At 29.9% G+C, this 14024-nt stretch overlaps 1 protein-coding gene across 1 annotated transcript; it reads right to left on the bottom strand.

The window, feature by feature from the left end:
* Positions 1–8026: 8026 nt before the first annotated feature.
* On the bottom strand, positions 8027–11301 carry LOC109796614 (soluble inorganic pyrophosphatase 1). Its single transcript, XM_020356319.2, has 9 exons — positions 11162–11301; positions 10712–10857; positions 10525–10553; positions 9832–9897; positions 9497–9604; positions 8969–9034; positions 8761–8881; positions 8583–8664; positions 8027–8373 (listed from the first exon to the last, which is right to left on the bottom strand). The coding sequence occupies exons 2-9, from the start codon at positions 10836–10838 to the stop codon at positions 8331–8333; spliced, it is 642 nt and encodes a 213-aa protein (XP_020211908.1). The 5' UTR covers positions 10839–10857; positions 11162–11301; the 3' UTR covers positions 8027–8330.
* Positions 11302–14024: the final 2723 nt, after the last annotated feature.

Below are 14024 nucleotides of genomic sequence, written 5' to 3' on the forward strand. Positions count from 1 at the left end.
TTCTCGTTTCTTCTTAACATCAATGTAAGAGAAGCTATAGTTGGATTGTATGAATTGTATGTTGCTTGATTGTCATCAAAATATGGTTGTATTGGTTAACTTTGGATTGAATGGTGGAAGGGTTGAGCTTTGGTGTTTTGAGTTATAAAGGCGAATATTTGGTGAATGGTCTTAATTATTGTTACATGTTGGTATCTTCAAGATTTTAGGTGGGATGAGCCAAATTCGTGAGTCTAGAAGTGCAAAACTCATTATCGCATCAAGTGTGCCTTCATGACATCGAACATATGACTCAAATTAGGGATTCTCTGTTTTGTTTATGTTAGATGCAGGATTTGTGGCATTAGACATGAAGAGAAAGAAAAACCTCTAACTTGGTCACATTGGGCATGTTATCTTGCCTAAAATGAGGTTGGAAGTCAGTTTTTGTCACGCAAGCCATGAGGGCCAACGGGTTCCCTATCTCTTCCACGCGGGGTGCAAGTTGAGTGGCACTAGACGTGAGTGAGATAAAGTGTTTCCAACCTCAATGGCATCAAGTGCAAGGTGTGTGGCATCAATGCAATTTACTTTGAAAATTCTTGTTTTTTGATTGATGATACGATGAACATGAATAGGTTAGGTGAATCTGTTGCATGTTGTATGATAATAGGTGATTATTGGTTCTATATATATATATATATATATATATATATATATATATTGATCTGGGATAATATACGTATAGATGAATTATAACTGTTGAATTGTTTAGTTGTGATGTTGAGAATGCTATAGGTATTTAGGCACGTTGATTAACTTAGGACTACAAATGACAATATTTTCAAAAGTTAGATATCTCATAATGTGGATATTGGTGTGGTGCTCTATGAGTCCAATTGTTGGAAATCCCTCCTTAAAAAGGCATTGTCTCCTGGAGTGAGTTGTTGAGTCTCTTCTAGGTCCTTAGTCCATTATGTTAAGTAAGGTATGAAGTTGATGACAAAAACTATTATCTGATTACTGGAAAGGAACGTGGTATCATGAGGATAATTAGCGAGCTAAATCGATAGATGACTTGGTCAATGATGTCAATGTCATGGTAGGCAAATACCTAGCTATGTTATACCTGATGATGGTACTAGGTTTTCCTAGTTTAAGTGACAACATTCAAGAAATCATGTTGTAGGGATTGGTTTCCCAATTGAATATGTTGATCTAGTAGGTGTAAAATGATTGGTTGGTTCGATTGGGCAAGTCACTTAGACTAGTATACATCTTGGCTGTAGGAGATCTTCGTAGGTGAATGTGTGACGACGCATATAGTTGAGGCATTGTGCATATGATGTGGTGTGATTGGCATTGTTCATATACTTGTCAATTACATGGTTAAGAGGCATTGATGTGGTGACATATATGAATTTTTATATGTTGTTAAATTGTCTATAATTGTAATTTGTTTGATACCATGTTGAGGTGTTAATTTGTTGTGTTGATATGTTATAAAAGAGATGGTTAGTAGGGGTGAGCATTAAACCGACACCCGAACCGAACCCGAAAAACCCGATAAAAAATATTGTTTTTGGGTGGGTTCGGGCGGGTCTTATGGGTAAATCGGGTTAAAATTTTGATTTTATACGGGTTATATTGGGCGGGTTCGGTTTTGAATTTTTAAACCCGCCAAAAACCGAACCCAACCGAAAATGATATAAGTTTAAATTTTTATTACTTTTGTATAACTAAACAACAATGGTCCAAACTTAAAAATCTTTATTTCAAGTATAATATAGCCATCAATTTGTAACTTATTTTTTTCCTTTTTCTCATAACTTAGATATTTATTTTGTCTTCTCCTTCCTCATTCAACTTCTCAACACGCTAGTCCATTTTTAGAATTATCTTTTTGCTTCTTTCTTTGTCTTTCTTTTCCATCTTCTTATCTCCATTTTGAGTACATTTTGTGTGACTGTGATTTCTTATGATTTTGTAATCTAACTTTATATTTCTTTTCCATGTAACAACTATGAACTTTGTTATCTTTTATTTTTGCTTCTTTAGTTTGTAAATGTTTCAACTACGAATCTACTTACACCATCTATTGTCACCTTCATTCTATTTTTATACACTATTTTAAAAATATTTTTTATCGTTTTAAGCTTCATCTTCCTTAAGATAAATTGGTTTACAAAAAAATTCAAACCCGATTATACCCACCCGCTTAAATCCGAATCCGTTTCAACCCGAACCGCCTCAAATCGAAAGTTCAGTCGGTCGGATATGGGTCACATTTTTTCAAAGTCGGTTTACAATGGGTTGGACATTTTTCACCCGAACCCGACCAAACCCACCCGTTGCTCACCCCTAATGGTTAGTGGTGTGGTTTACATGATGATGTTGTGGATCGTATAGTTGTATTACTTCTATACTTGTATGAATTATTCTTTTATACACTAGTTTACCCTTGTATGTTTTCCTAGTAGTTGGATTGTGATAATCATGTTTTTCATAAGAGTAGGATAAGGATAGGTTGGAAAAATCAAACATATGGAGAGTCATGTTATTGGATGGTAGTGTAGTTGGATGCTACTTTCTTATAGGTTTTATTGAGTTGTTTGACCAACAACCTAAACTTGCATATTACAACTTTGGATTACTATATATATATATGAACCTTAGGTAGTTGTTTTATTTTCGCTGCTAGTCGTTGATTCCATTAAATGTAGGATCATGGTGGATGATTACACATAAAGTTCATGTTTAATATATAATAATTGATATTTTTATTTATTTTAAATGTAATTTTAATATATTTTTTTGTTATTATTTTTCTTCTATTTATGATAAGTGTTAAAAATATTTTTAAAAAATAGTTAGAGGTAGTAATATGGTTTCTAGTGATTAGCAATTTTGAACTTTTAACGAAAAAATAAATAAAAAGATTTTGTTTCTACTAAAGACGAATAAATAAAAAGGAATATAGATGAAATATGTTTGATAGAATTAGATAAGTGAATTGAAAGTAAAAATAAAATAAAATGATCATAAAATAGTAGATATTGAAGTTTTATTTTGTAAAATTAGATATTAAATTAGCTGATAAATATAAAATAATAATGTAAAACTACGTACATCTTAAATTTTGGTAATTATACATTTTTAAATATTGTTATTTTCATATTTTAATTTATTTTATATAACTTTGTCATCTTAAAAATAAGATAATAAATTTTTGTTATATTCTGATTTTTAGATATTTTTATTAAATAATATGAGATATTATAAATAAATTTATATTATATTTCATCATATATAGACAATGATATTTGATGGGAATGAAAAACAATGTTAAGGGTTTCTTATTATAAGATGAATAAATAAAAGAATTATGATAAGATAATGATGACAAAAATAGAATAAAAATAATAAGTTAAAAGCTATATGAATTTGCATTTCAAAACATTATAACTTAATAAAATAAACTCTTTTTTTACTAAACAATTTTAGTATGACCTTACAAGCTTTTAGTTAATTGATGTTGCTGAGTCCAAAAAATTTATAGGTACTCAATAAGCCCTAGTATCTAATTTCATAAGGTGCAAGGACCTCTAACCATGCATAAAATATATTTTCTGTAGTATCTTACCGATATGATGTGAGCAGAATGACAAAGATCACCATGTGGTATAGGTTAAATAGCTTATAGAGTCTCTTGAGTCTTACCCAAGAAAGATTAGGGTGTGATGATATATAATATAATAGTTTTTAATTATAAACTTCACTTTTCGATTCATTTTTATCCTCTCTTTTTTTTTCCTTATATTTCTTATTATATCACATTTCATATTTATTGTTTTTCTTTGTACCTTTTCTTCTTTTTTCATTTTCTTTTTTCCATCATGATATACGTCAAAATGGGTGAACATTAATTTTTCAACCTAATTTTGTCAAACTATTAAATAGGGTTAATTGTAGAACAATAATCAATAAATTAAAATGTAATTTATTTGTCTTCTTAAAAAACACTTTTAATTAATCTAGTGGCATGAAACACCACAAAAAAAATTAATTATTCCCTTCTATTTTTTTTTAATTTAATCCCCATTAAAAATTTATTTACGATTCATAAATTTTGATAAAATGTTTTTTATATATCACATACATGGACAACAACATTAAATTACTATTATATGTTATCATTCATGTATCCTAATTAAAATTAATGTGAACTCCCTAATTATTAATCCCCTCTTAATGCTATATCTTTGACATTATCCTAGTCTTTCTTATTCATTAACGTAATTCTCAAAATCTTTATAAATTAACTATGCAAGTGGCCGTCCAAAAATGAAAATATAAAAAATATTTTACCAAATTTTAAAGATTAAATTGCTAAATATAAGAATAAATAGAGAAAGAACTTGGTAACAATTTTTATTTATTTATTTTAAGAATCTAATTATAAAAAAAAATTTAAAAATCATTAAACAGATGATGTATTATATATATATATATATATATATAAAGTTGACTAACTGAAAACATGATTTTTCAGCACAGTGAAAAAGTAATAAGATATATGCTATCCTCTTAGAATAAATAGCATAGAATATCTAAAGTCTCAATCATATGTTGTCCCAGGCATACAGCATGCAGCATGATATGAGGGTGTAGTTATGTATGAATTTGACATGAAAACATTTGTTGGTAAGACTTTGATTAGATGTAGGAATTAGTAATGGTGAGAATGAGATTCAAGCGGTGTTGCTCAGATCTCAGATGCCAACACACATCCACATCATATCAATCACTAATTGACTATACAGTATACACACACCCTGTGAAAGAAGAAGAAAACTATGAAAAGTTCTCTGTTGTGTACATGTCACCAAAATATTTACTTCCTCCAGTCCAGAGGGGAATATTATTGCCAGTGCATGTAGTAACAGATCACATGAAGAAAGGAGGTTATGCACAGTAAATTATATTTCCATAAAATAGAAAAGCAAGGTAGGAAGACAATATTATATATGTGAATGTGATTTGTGAGTATTGCTGTTGAAGATTGAATTTGTAACATGCTTAGTGTGTGGATGATATTGAAAGCAATAGCATGCAAGTTAGGTAAGGAAAGTGCAGGACAATGTATATGGACCGCCGACCACCTGATCAAATCTAATCACACTTTATTCTCTCATTTTTATGCTATGAAAGCTGAATGCGTGATTCACATGCACTTTGAAAATTATGCCCACACAACGTCACTGCATATTTCACTTTCTATCTTTTTCACCTAATTACTTACTACTATTTTATACATATAGTACCTGCATATTTGTATTTATATAGTTAAATTTTCATGAGAAATAAATGTCTTTAAATATGCTGGCCATTGGACAAGTTCTTTTCCAACTAAAAATCAAAAACTAAAGCAAAGTTCAGTTAATCTGTGGGAACCATGTATATATACATTGAACGGCATCTTCCACAGTGTGTGTTAGTTTCCTTATATCTTTGTGGAATTTCTCAAAAAGATAATCTGATTTTATCCCTCATTCTTTTTAATACAATTCATTTCATATCTTCTTTCCTATTTTCAAAATTACGATATTAAGCTAAAATAATTTTGTGCTAATAGATTTATCAATTAATTAGTTAGCTCATTCCATCTCTTTAAATTTAAGTAGAATTATATTGAACTTAATAATAAGAATTGAAATAGTATATATAGAATCTTAAATTCAAATTTTAATGTTTTAATTGTAATTTTAATAAATAAAAAATAAAATAAAATTATATTTACAATATATGATAAAATGTGTGTACACACAATATAAGCCATAATTTTATTATATAAAAAAATCACTTACTTATAAATAAAAATGTTAAATGTTAAAATTATTAATACTTAACATGAGTCTACATTACTATGGTGAAATATACTAATATATCAATTTTTTTTATATGAATATATTTTTGTTTACTATGTAATGTATCATTTTGTTAGTATATATGATCCCCGATATCAATATTAATAATATATTTTTTACTGTAATTTAACACTAAATTATTATTATATTATTTTTGCAAGGTCAAGGGAAAATGTAAGGCAAATAGTAGGTGTAGTATGCATTAATTTTGTTTAGTAATCAATTTTATCGATAATTAATATAAGATTTTCGTCTACAAAACTAAAGTATGATACCATACTTAAGAGACTCCGACGTAATTCTACTTGGACAACCAAGATTTTTTTATATAAATTAATAAATATTAGAACAATGCTACTAGCACATATTTCAATTACAACATAGGTATTTTTTTTTTTATTTTCTTTCCCACTTACTTAGTATGAATAATTTTCTAGGTAAAGAATTTGTTAACAAGAGGCAGGCCCAGAACTAATTGTTTCCAAGTTTTAAGAATCATGCCCATTGTAAAATATGTTGGGCCAAAATTACGAAGCATGAAATTTAAATAGCATGTGTTCATACAATCTAATAATATTACGATGACACCTTTCCAGGCCCATTATAGTCAGCTGGACCAAAATTACGAAACTCATGATATATATACTTTCTTATTTTTTTTAAGTGCACCTCTATGATTTATTTTTATTTTTTAAAATATCCTTAATCCTTTTATTATTCTTTAATTTTTTTAATTTTATATCTTTAATTTTCAATTTATCACTTTTCTTTTCTTTTTCACACACATCCTTTTTTCTTCTTTTCAATTTTTACCTGCACGCCTTTGTTTTTCCTTCACTTTCACCTATTTTAATAAGTAATTTTAATTTTATCAATTTTTACATTATTCTCTTATCTCTTAGCTCTTTTAATTTTCACTTGCACCTGGACTATAGAACTGATGCGTGACAATATTGTAGGCACGTGTTACTTTTTTTACAATTTCAAAGGTGTCAAGTCAGATGTACATTTTTTCTTTGAACATTTTTTCCTCTTTCACACCTCCAGAAACCTTAACATTAAATTTAGTGTTCTAAAAATTGTTTTTGGAATTGTGTTTTCTACATTCTTCCGATAAGTACTTTCCGAACAATAAATTTACTATTCTAAAAAAAAAAAAAAACTTTCCAGAATTATGTAAAATAACATAATTTTGGAAAACACTAAATTTATGTTGTCAAAGAAGTCACATGCACTTATAATATTGTCAAAAATCAATTCTATATCCTAAATGCGTGTCAAAACTAAAAGATGAGAGAGAGAATAATAGTGTGAAAACTGAAAAGAGGAAGAAAGTAATGTAAAAAATTAAAAGAATTAAAACTACTTACTAAAATAAATGGGAAAGTGAGAGAAAGTAAGATGTGCATGTGAAAACTGAAAAGAGAAGGGAAAGAGATGTGCCAAAAAGAAGAAGTGTTAAATTAAATATTCGAGATATATAATTAAAAATTAAAAATTAAAAATAAGAATATTTTAAAATTTTATTTTTTAAAAAAATAAAGAGATGTAGTCGTAAAAAAAGGTCATGCATGAAGTGCAATCTCATAATATTGCCATTACATCTTTTCAGGCCCATTATCGTGAGCCAAGCCTCTCATGTGAGATAGTATCACGGTTCTGTTCCATATTTAGTTGTATAGATACTTTTCCTCCTTATATATAATCCAACCCATATTTAATAAAGTATATGGATGTAATATATATATATATATATATATATATATATAATCATAAATTATCATGTATCATAAATTTCTTAGCTTTGATAATAATTTTTTTAAAAAATCTCATAAAAACTTATTTTTAATCGATGGATGGTGTAAAATATTGTACACTGATGGTACATATTCATTAAATTCTTTTAGATAAAATTTTGATTTAAAAATATTAAACTTTATTAGTTCGATTATATTAATGGGTTTGTAATTCTTTAACCTGACATATAAACTTGATAATACATAGACACTAAACTATTTTAAAATATAGTGTCTATGTCTTATGTTTTAGCTAGCGGATCAAATTAAGTACGGATTTTGCCAACATTGTAATGAAAATTCACAAAATAAAAGAAACTGTGGTAAAACAAAGGGTACAAGCACTTTTATTGCCTCAAGATACAAATTATCCGGACTATACATTTATTGCAATCAAAACTAATAAAAATATATTACCAAAGTATTGATTGAAAATTGAAAAATATAAGAAAAGTTAACCCTCAATTGATATTCTACATGAAGCATACCATTTAATGGATTCTCTTCACTTAGTAAAACAAATTACAACTGTATTAGTATCCAACTCAATACAAAATTCAACAAAGTTTCATCAAAATAGCCATCCAGAGTGCGACTTATTCTGATTTATAAATAATAGTATTTTTGTCTATCTCCTCAAGGTATGCAGAATATATTCTGCATAAAGATCCCTGCAACAAATCAAAGACAATATATAACAATGAGATGAAATTATGCAGATTGCAGGTAGTGAAATATTTTTGTTAAATAAGTGACATGAATGACCACATAAAGAATTAAATAAGCATGGTAGAGAGATAATGATCTACTAGATAGAGAATTTTTGTTATTGGAATATTAATGAAATAATAGTTAAACTAGGTGCTCTATGGGTACTGACATTGAGTGTTGGATGGCTTCAAGTGCAGTGGATGCAGGTAAAAACTCATTAACTGCTACCTCCTTGTTCTCATTCTTCTTATCTGATCAACATGTTAAGATATGCACACATTTTTATAAGAACATTTAAATTGAGCTTAAACAAAATCAAGTTCTTGGAATAAGATTGCTAAGGATACAGTCTTCAAAGAAGCGTCGAATCTCAGTGAGGCGATGAGGTGGAAGTTCTTTGAAGTCAGTGTAGTGCTTATATTCTGGATCATCAGCACATACTGCAATAATTTTATCATCTTTCTCCCCCTATTTCAATAGAACAAACTTTTTATTGTCTAAACAGTTAGAACAAAATGGAAATTGTTTTATCAACTAAAAGTCTAATAAATATACCTGGTCAATCATAGGCATCAATCCAATGGCTCTAGCTCTCAGGAAACAACCAGGAACAACTGGCTCCTATACCATATCAGTGAATCAGTAAGTTTACTAATGAATATAACCTTATTGGTATATAGCTCAAACATTCTCATCAAATTAAATACTATCTGAACACATAATGTGGCTAATGTAACACTTGAGTTTATTTCGTACCATCTTTTGAAATAGAGTTTAATGCTGGTATCCCGACCTAACAATCAATCAGATATCACTATTTAAAATTACTTTACATTGTTAGTGCTTCACTTGTTTTCTCTTTGAATTAAGGTGGATAGTGGAAAATTTTGATAATTAAGTGGTGATTAACTAAGGATCAAAGTTGATGTATGATACCTACAATATGATCCTAATATATCACCAACATTCAATGTCAACTTTTAGTTTACTGTTGATAAAGAGAGAACCATGACACGTTTTAGTTTTACTATATATTAATGCCTTTTGTATAATTTGGATGAGTTTAAAATGGTAAGAACATACCTGCATGATAACCAAGACATCAAGTGGATCATTGTCTTCACATAGACTTCGAGGGATGAAACCATAGTTATGGGGATAAACAACTGATGAATACAAAATCCGATCAACCTAACCATTATTTAGGAGGTAAGAAGAATCTAATATTAGACGAGTAATGGAATGCAAAAGTTAGAATTGAGAAATAAAGAGATAATTCGTACATTCATGTTTTTCTAATTAACCATCGACACATTTTGTTGCTTTCAGGTTGATTGCCAAATATGAAATAAGAGATTTCTCTATAAAATCGTTTCAGATTATAGCACTTTCAAAACAAACAGGCAATTGGTTCATACCTTAATTAATCCAGTTTTTTTGTCAAGTTCATATTTGACCTTGCTTCCCTTAGTGATCTCCACAACCTGCAAATAGCAACTAAGAAAGTAGCAACCACTGAACAAGCATACAACATGCTATAGTGGAAAATTTTTGGTCAAGAATGTAGATACAATTTTACATGAATTTTGTTATTAGGAAAAGATAAGCCAATGGAGATTTCAAAATGTTACAAGATAGAAATAGAAAAATCTTTTAAGAAAGAGTCACAAGATTATGCCACTTATGAAGTTCAGGAAACTGTTCTTTAGAATCCAAAAGGTGAAGTGCAGGCAAGGTTGCTTGCTCTCTATAGGAACTAATTTTATAAGTAATATGTGATTCACATGCTTCTTGCATGGCTGATTTGGGTTGTGTTTGTTGTTAGGAAATTACATCCCAAAAGATGATAAGGTGGCTTGTCATACATTATGGAGTGTTTGGACTCTCATAATTCATGACTACTCTGCTTTCTGTGTAAAAACGTTGGTTTGTAGTTGATCTTCACACCTGCTTTTCCTAAAGCCAATAAAAGTTGCACCCACGGTGCAACCACAATAAAATAGTCCATTGCATCGTTTACCCCCTATAGTTTTTCTTAACTAAAAAGAAAATAAATAATGGCATTATTTAGAAAATGAAGCAACCAGTAATTTTCCAGAATCAAAACTTACACAATTGAAAATATTAGGCGCATCAGGTCCTGCACATGAAACCTAAGAACATTAACCATTTTTTTTTTGTTGGGTAAGAACAAACTAATCCTTGTTTTGGCCTAGCCACAAGGTGATTTAGCAACATGATCTAAGTGATCGTATGTTAAATTGAATGTCAATGAAGTAACCTAATCAACACGAGTACCAATTTCAAGATCATGCCAAGGGTGAGCAGCAACTGATCTCCTAGACAAAGATGAAAGAATTCTTTCATTTAAGCGGGGAGTTGGACGATTTGATTGAACTTCTTCACCATTCTCATTCTCAGCCATCTTCAATCACAGGACAAGGCTAAGACAAACCAAATGTTTTTATAAGTCATGGTCCATCAGAACACGATCATGAACATTGCTAATATTTCACTTAAATTTGTGCCATTTCATGATATGTTAAAACTTAAAAGTTTACCAAACATATTAATAAGTGGTAATAAGGTCATAGAGACAAATTATTTGCACATATGAATCCACCCCCAAAAGCCAATGACATGAAACTTATAAAGGATGATAGATAGCATGATGCATGAAAACAATGTCAAACATGACATTAACAAAAGAAAAAGGATATAAGGCTTGGAACAAAGGAAATAACAAACCTTGAACAATAGCAAAAACAAATATTCTGAGAAGAAGGTAAAGGGTTGAAGAGAGAGATCTGACGAAGAAGATTGTTTATTATGTATATATAGTAGTCAAGGGAAGAACAAGGTCAAACAATTCTTTACCTCACCTCGTGTTTGTACAGGAGACAAGTAAGCTTACCATTCCACCTGTTCTGTGGAACGTTCAAAAGGCAATTTCTAGCCAATAAAAAAACAAAATCAAAGTTATAAAATCTTGGGAAATAATGGTTTCTTTTTTATTAGTTTATTTATTAATTTTTAAGTAATTAAAAATATTTAATAAGGTTTATTTAATGTTTCTTAATTGATATAATTATAAGTTTATTTTAATCAACACCATTTAAGTTGGAATGATAATGAATAGATTCTCGATCATATTTGGACAGTATCCACGTTTAATGAAATGAAACATTTTCATGTGTATTTTTTAACAAATTAATATAATAAAAACATTATCTTAAATTTAATTAATAAAATATAATTTTAATTAATATTATTATATCTAATCCATTAAAAACTCTAAAAATATTTCAAATTTCAGTTATAAAATAGTAAAATGTATTTTATTATATTTTTATAGATGTAAGTTAGATATTATAATATCCATATATATCTATACCGATATTATAATTTTCAACAAACAAAATATTTAACTACCTAATCTAGCAAATAGAATATTTTACTTATCTTAACACCCCCCTCAAGTTGGTGCATGGATATCACATATTAACTCGAATAAAGACTCATTAAACACCATGTTTGTCACTCCTTTGGTGAGAACATTAACTAACTGCAATTCAAATCTTACAAAAGGAAAGGAAATTATTCCAGCTTAAAGCTTCTCTTTGATGAAATGTTTATCAATCTCTACATGCTTTGTTCTATCATGTTAGACAGGATTATAAGCTATTATTATTGTTGATGTATTGTCACAATACAAACTCATAGCTTGTTTTGGTTTAAAACTTAAATCCAGCAGAACATTTCATACCCACAAAAGTTCACATACCCCAAGTGCCATGCCTCTAAATCTACTTTAACACTAGATCTAGCTACTATCAACTATTTTTTACTCCAACAAGTTACAAGGTTCCCCTATAAACGTAAAATATCCAAAGGTAGACCTTCTATCATTTCTTGAACCCACCTAATTAGCGTTAGTGTACCCTTCTACCTTTAAGTTTCCATGATTTGAGAATAAAATTCGTTTTTCGGAAGAAGACTTTAAATAACTCAAAATCCTCTCAATAGCATTCATATAGGCATGGCAATCTAACCCGCCCCTGCGGGTACCCGTCCGAACCCGTTTGGACGGGAAACACCCATGTTTATCGGGTTCGGGTTCGGGTTCAGGTTCAGGTTTTCCCTGATTGATAAAATCGGGGGCAGGGGCTGGGACGGGAATGTTAATACCCACCCCGCCCCCCGCCCCCCGCCCCCGCCCCGCTTAATAATATAATTAAAAAATTATTTATATATATATATAAACCAAAATTAGAAATATTTATATGTAACAATTTATATTATTATACTTTTATTTTATTTTTAAAAAATTGTTCATATTTATTTAAAAGAAAAAAGAAAAAAAAGAAGAAAAAAAATAGGAGCGGGGGCGGGGCGGGGAAACCCGAACCCCGCCGGGGGTAGGAATGGAGACCCAGATTTTACCCCTGGTGGGTATTGGGGGCAGGGGCGGGGGCGGTTTAAATTTGCGGGGGCGGGGGCGGGGAACATAAAACCCGCCCCCGCCCCGCCTCGTTGCCATGCCTACATTCATATGAGGCTTGTGTGGATCATGCATAAATTGACTAACAAAATTCACTACATAGGTAATATTTAGACATATATGAGACAAGTAAATTAGTTTTTCCACCAACCTCTGGTGTCTCCTTTGTCTATGTTAGTTGAATTTGAGCATTGAAAAAGCATATGATTTTGTTCAATCGAGGTGTTAATTGGTTTACACCCAAGTAGCCTAATTTCAGACAATAAGTCAAGAGTATACTTTCTTTGGCATAGAAAAATACCATTTTTTGATCTAACAACTTCAATACCCAAAAAATATTTAAGGTTTCCAAGTTGTTTCATCACAAATTTAGATGCAAGGAACTTTTGCAAACTAGAAATGTCATCTTGGTCCTTTCCCATAACTATCATATCATCTACATAGATAATCAAGGCTATAATTTTATCTTTTCTTACAAAATATAAGGTATGATTAAAGTTACTTGCTCTATAGCCAAAAGCCTTCATAAATTTAGTGAACCTTCCAAACCATGCTCTTAGGGATTGTTTCAATCCATATAGAGCTTTTTTAAATTTGCAAACCTTCATTCTATTTGACTTTATCATACCTAGTGGGAAATCCATATAAATGTCTTCTAAAATTTCTCTGTGTAGGACAACATTTTTCACATCAAATTATAGAAGAGGTCAATCTTGATTTGTTGCTAGTGACAAAAATATTCTCATAGTGTTGAGTTTGGCTACCGGTGCAAATGTCTCTTGATAATCTACACCATAAGATTAAGTGTAACCTTTAGCCACTAGCCGTGCTTTAGACTTATCAATAGTTCCATCAGCTTTGTGTATAATTTTAAAAACTCATTTGCATCCCACTATTTTCTTCCCCCTTGGTAAAGTCACAAGATCGCAAGTGTTGTTTTCTTTTAAGTTATCATCTCCTCAACCATTGCTTCAATCCATTTAGGATTTGCCAAAACTTCATGTACATTACTAGGAATAGAGATTCAGGATAATGAGATACAATAGATGCATATGAATGAGATAACTTGTGAGATGACACATAATTACTAATATGATATTTAAGTTGGGA

The sequence above is a fragment of the Cajanus cajan genome, chromosome 5, assembly GCF_000230855.2.
Source record: "Cajanus cajan strain Asha chromosome 5, NIPB_CcT2T_4, whole genome shotgun sequence".
Classification (NCBI taxonomy): domain Eukaryota; kingdom Viridiplantae; phylum Streptophyta; class Magnoliopsida; order Fabales; family Fabaceae; genus Cajanus; species Cajanus cajan.

What these genes read in the sequence shown, in the direction of transcription:
- LOC109796614 (XM_020356319.2), bottom strand. Translation starts at nt 10,838, where the DNA reads ATGGCTGAGAATGAGAATGGTGAAGAAGTTCAATCAAATCGTCCAACT. An exon ending in TTGGCATGATCTTGAAATTG is followed by an intron (nt 10,554 to 10,711) that starts GTACTCGTGTTG and finishes TTTCATGTGCAG; the next exon opens with GACCTGATGCGCCTAATATT. An exon ending in AAAAAACTGGATTAATTAAG is followed by an intron (nt 9,605 to 9,831) that starts GTATGAACCAAT and finishes AATAATGGTTAG; the next exon opens with GTTGATCGGATTTTGTATTC.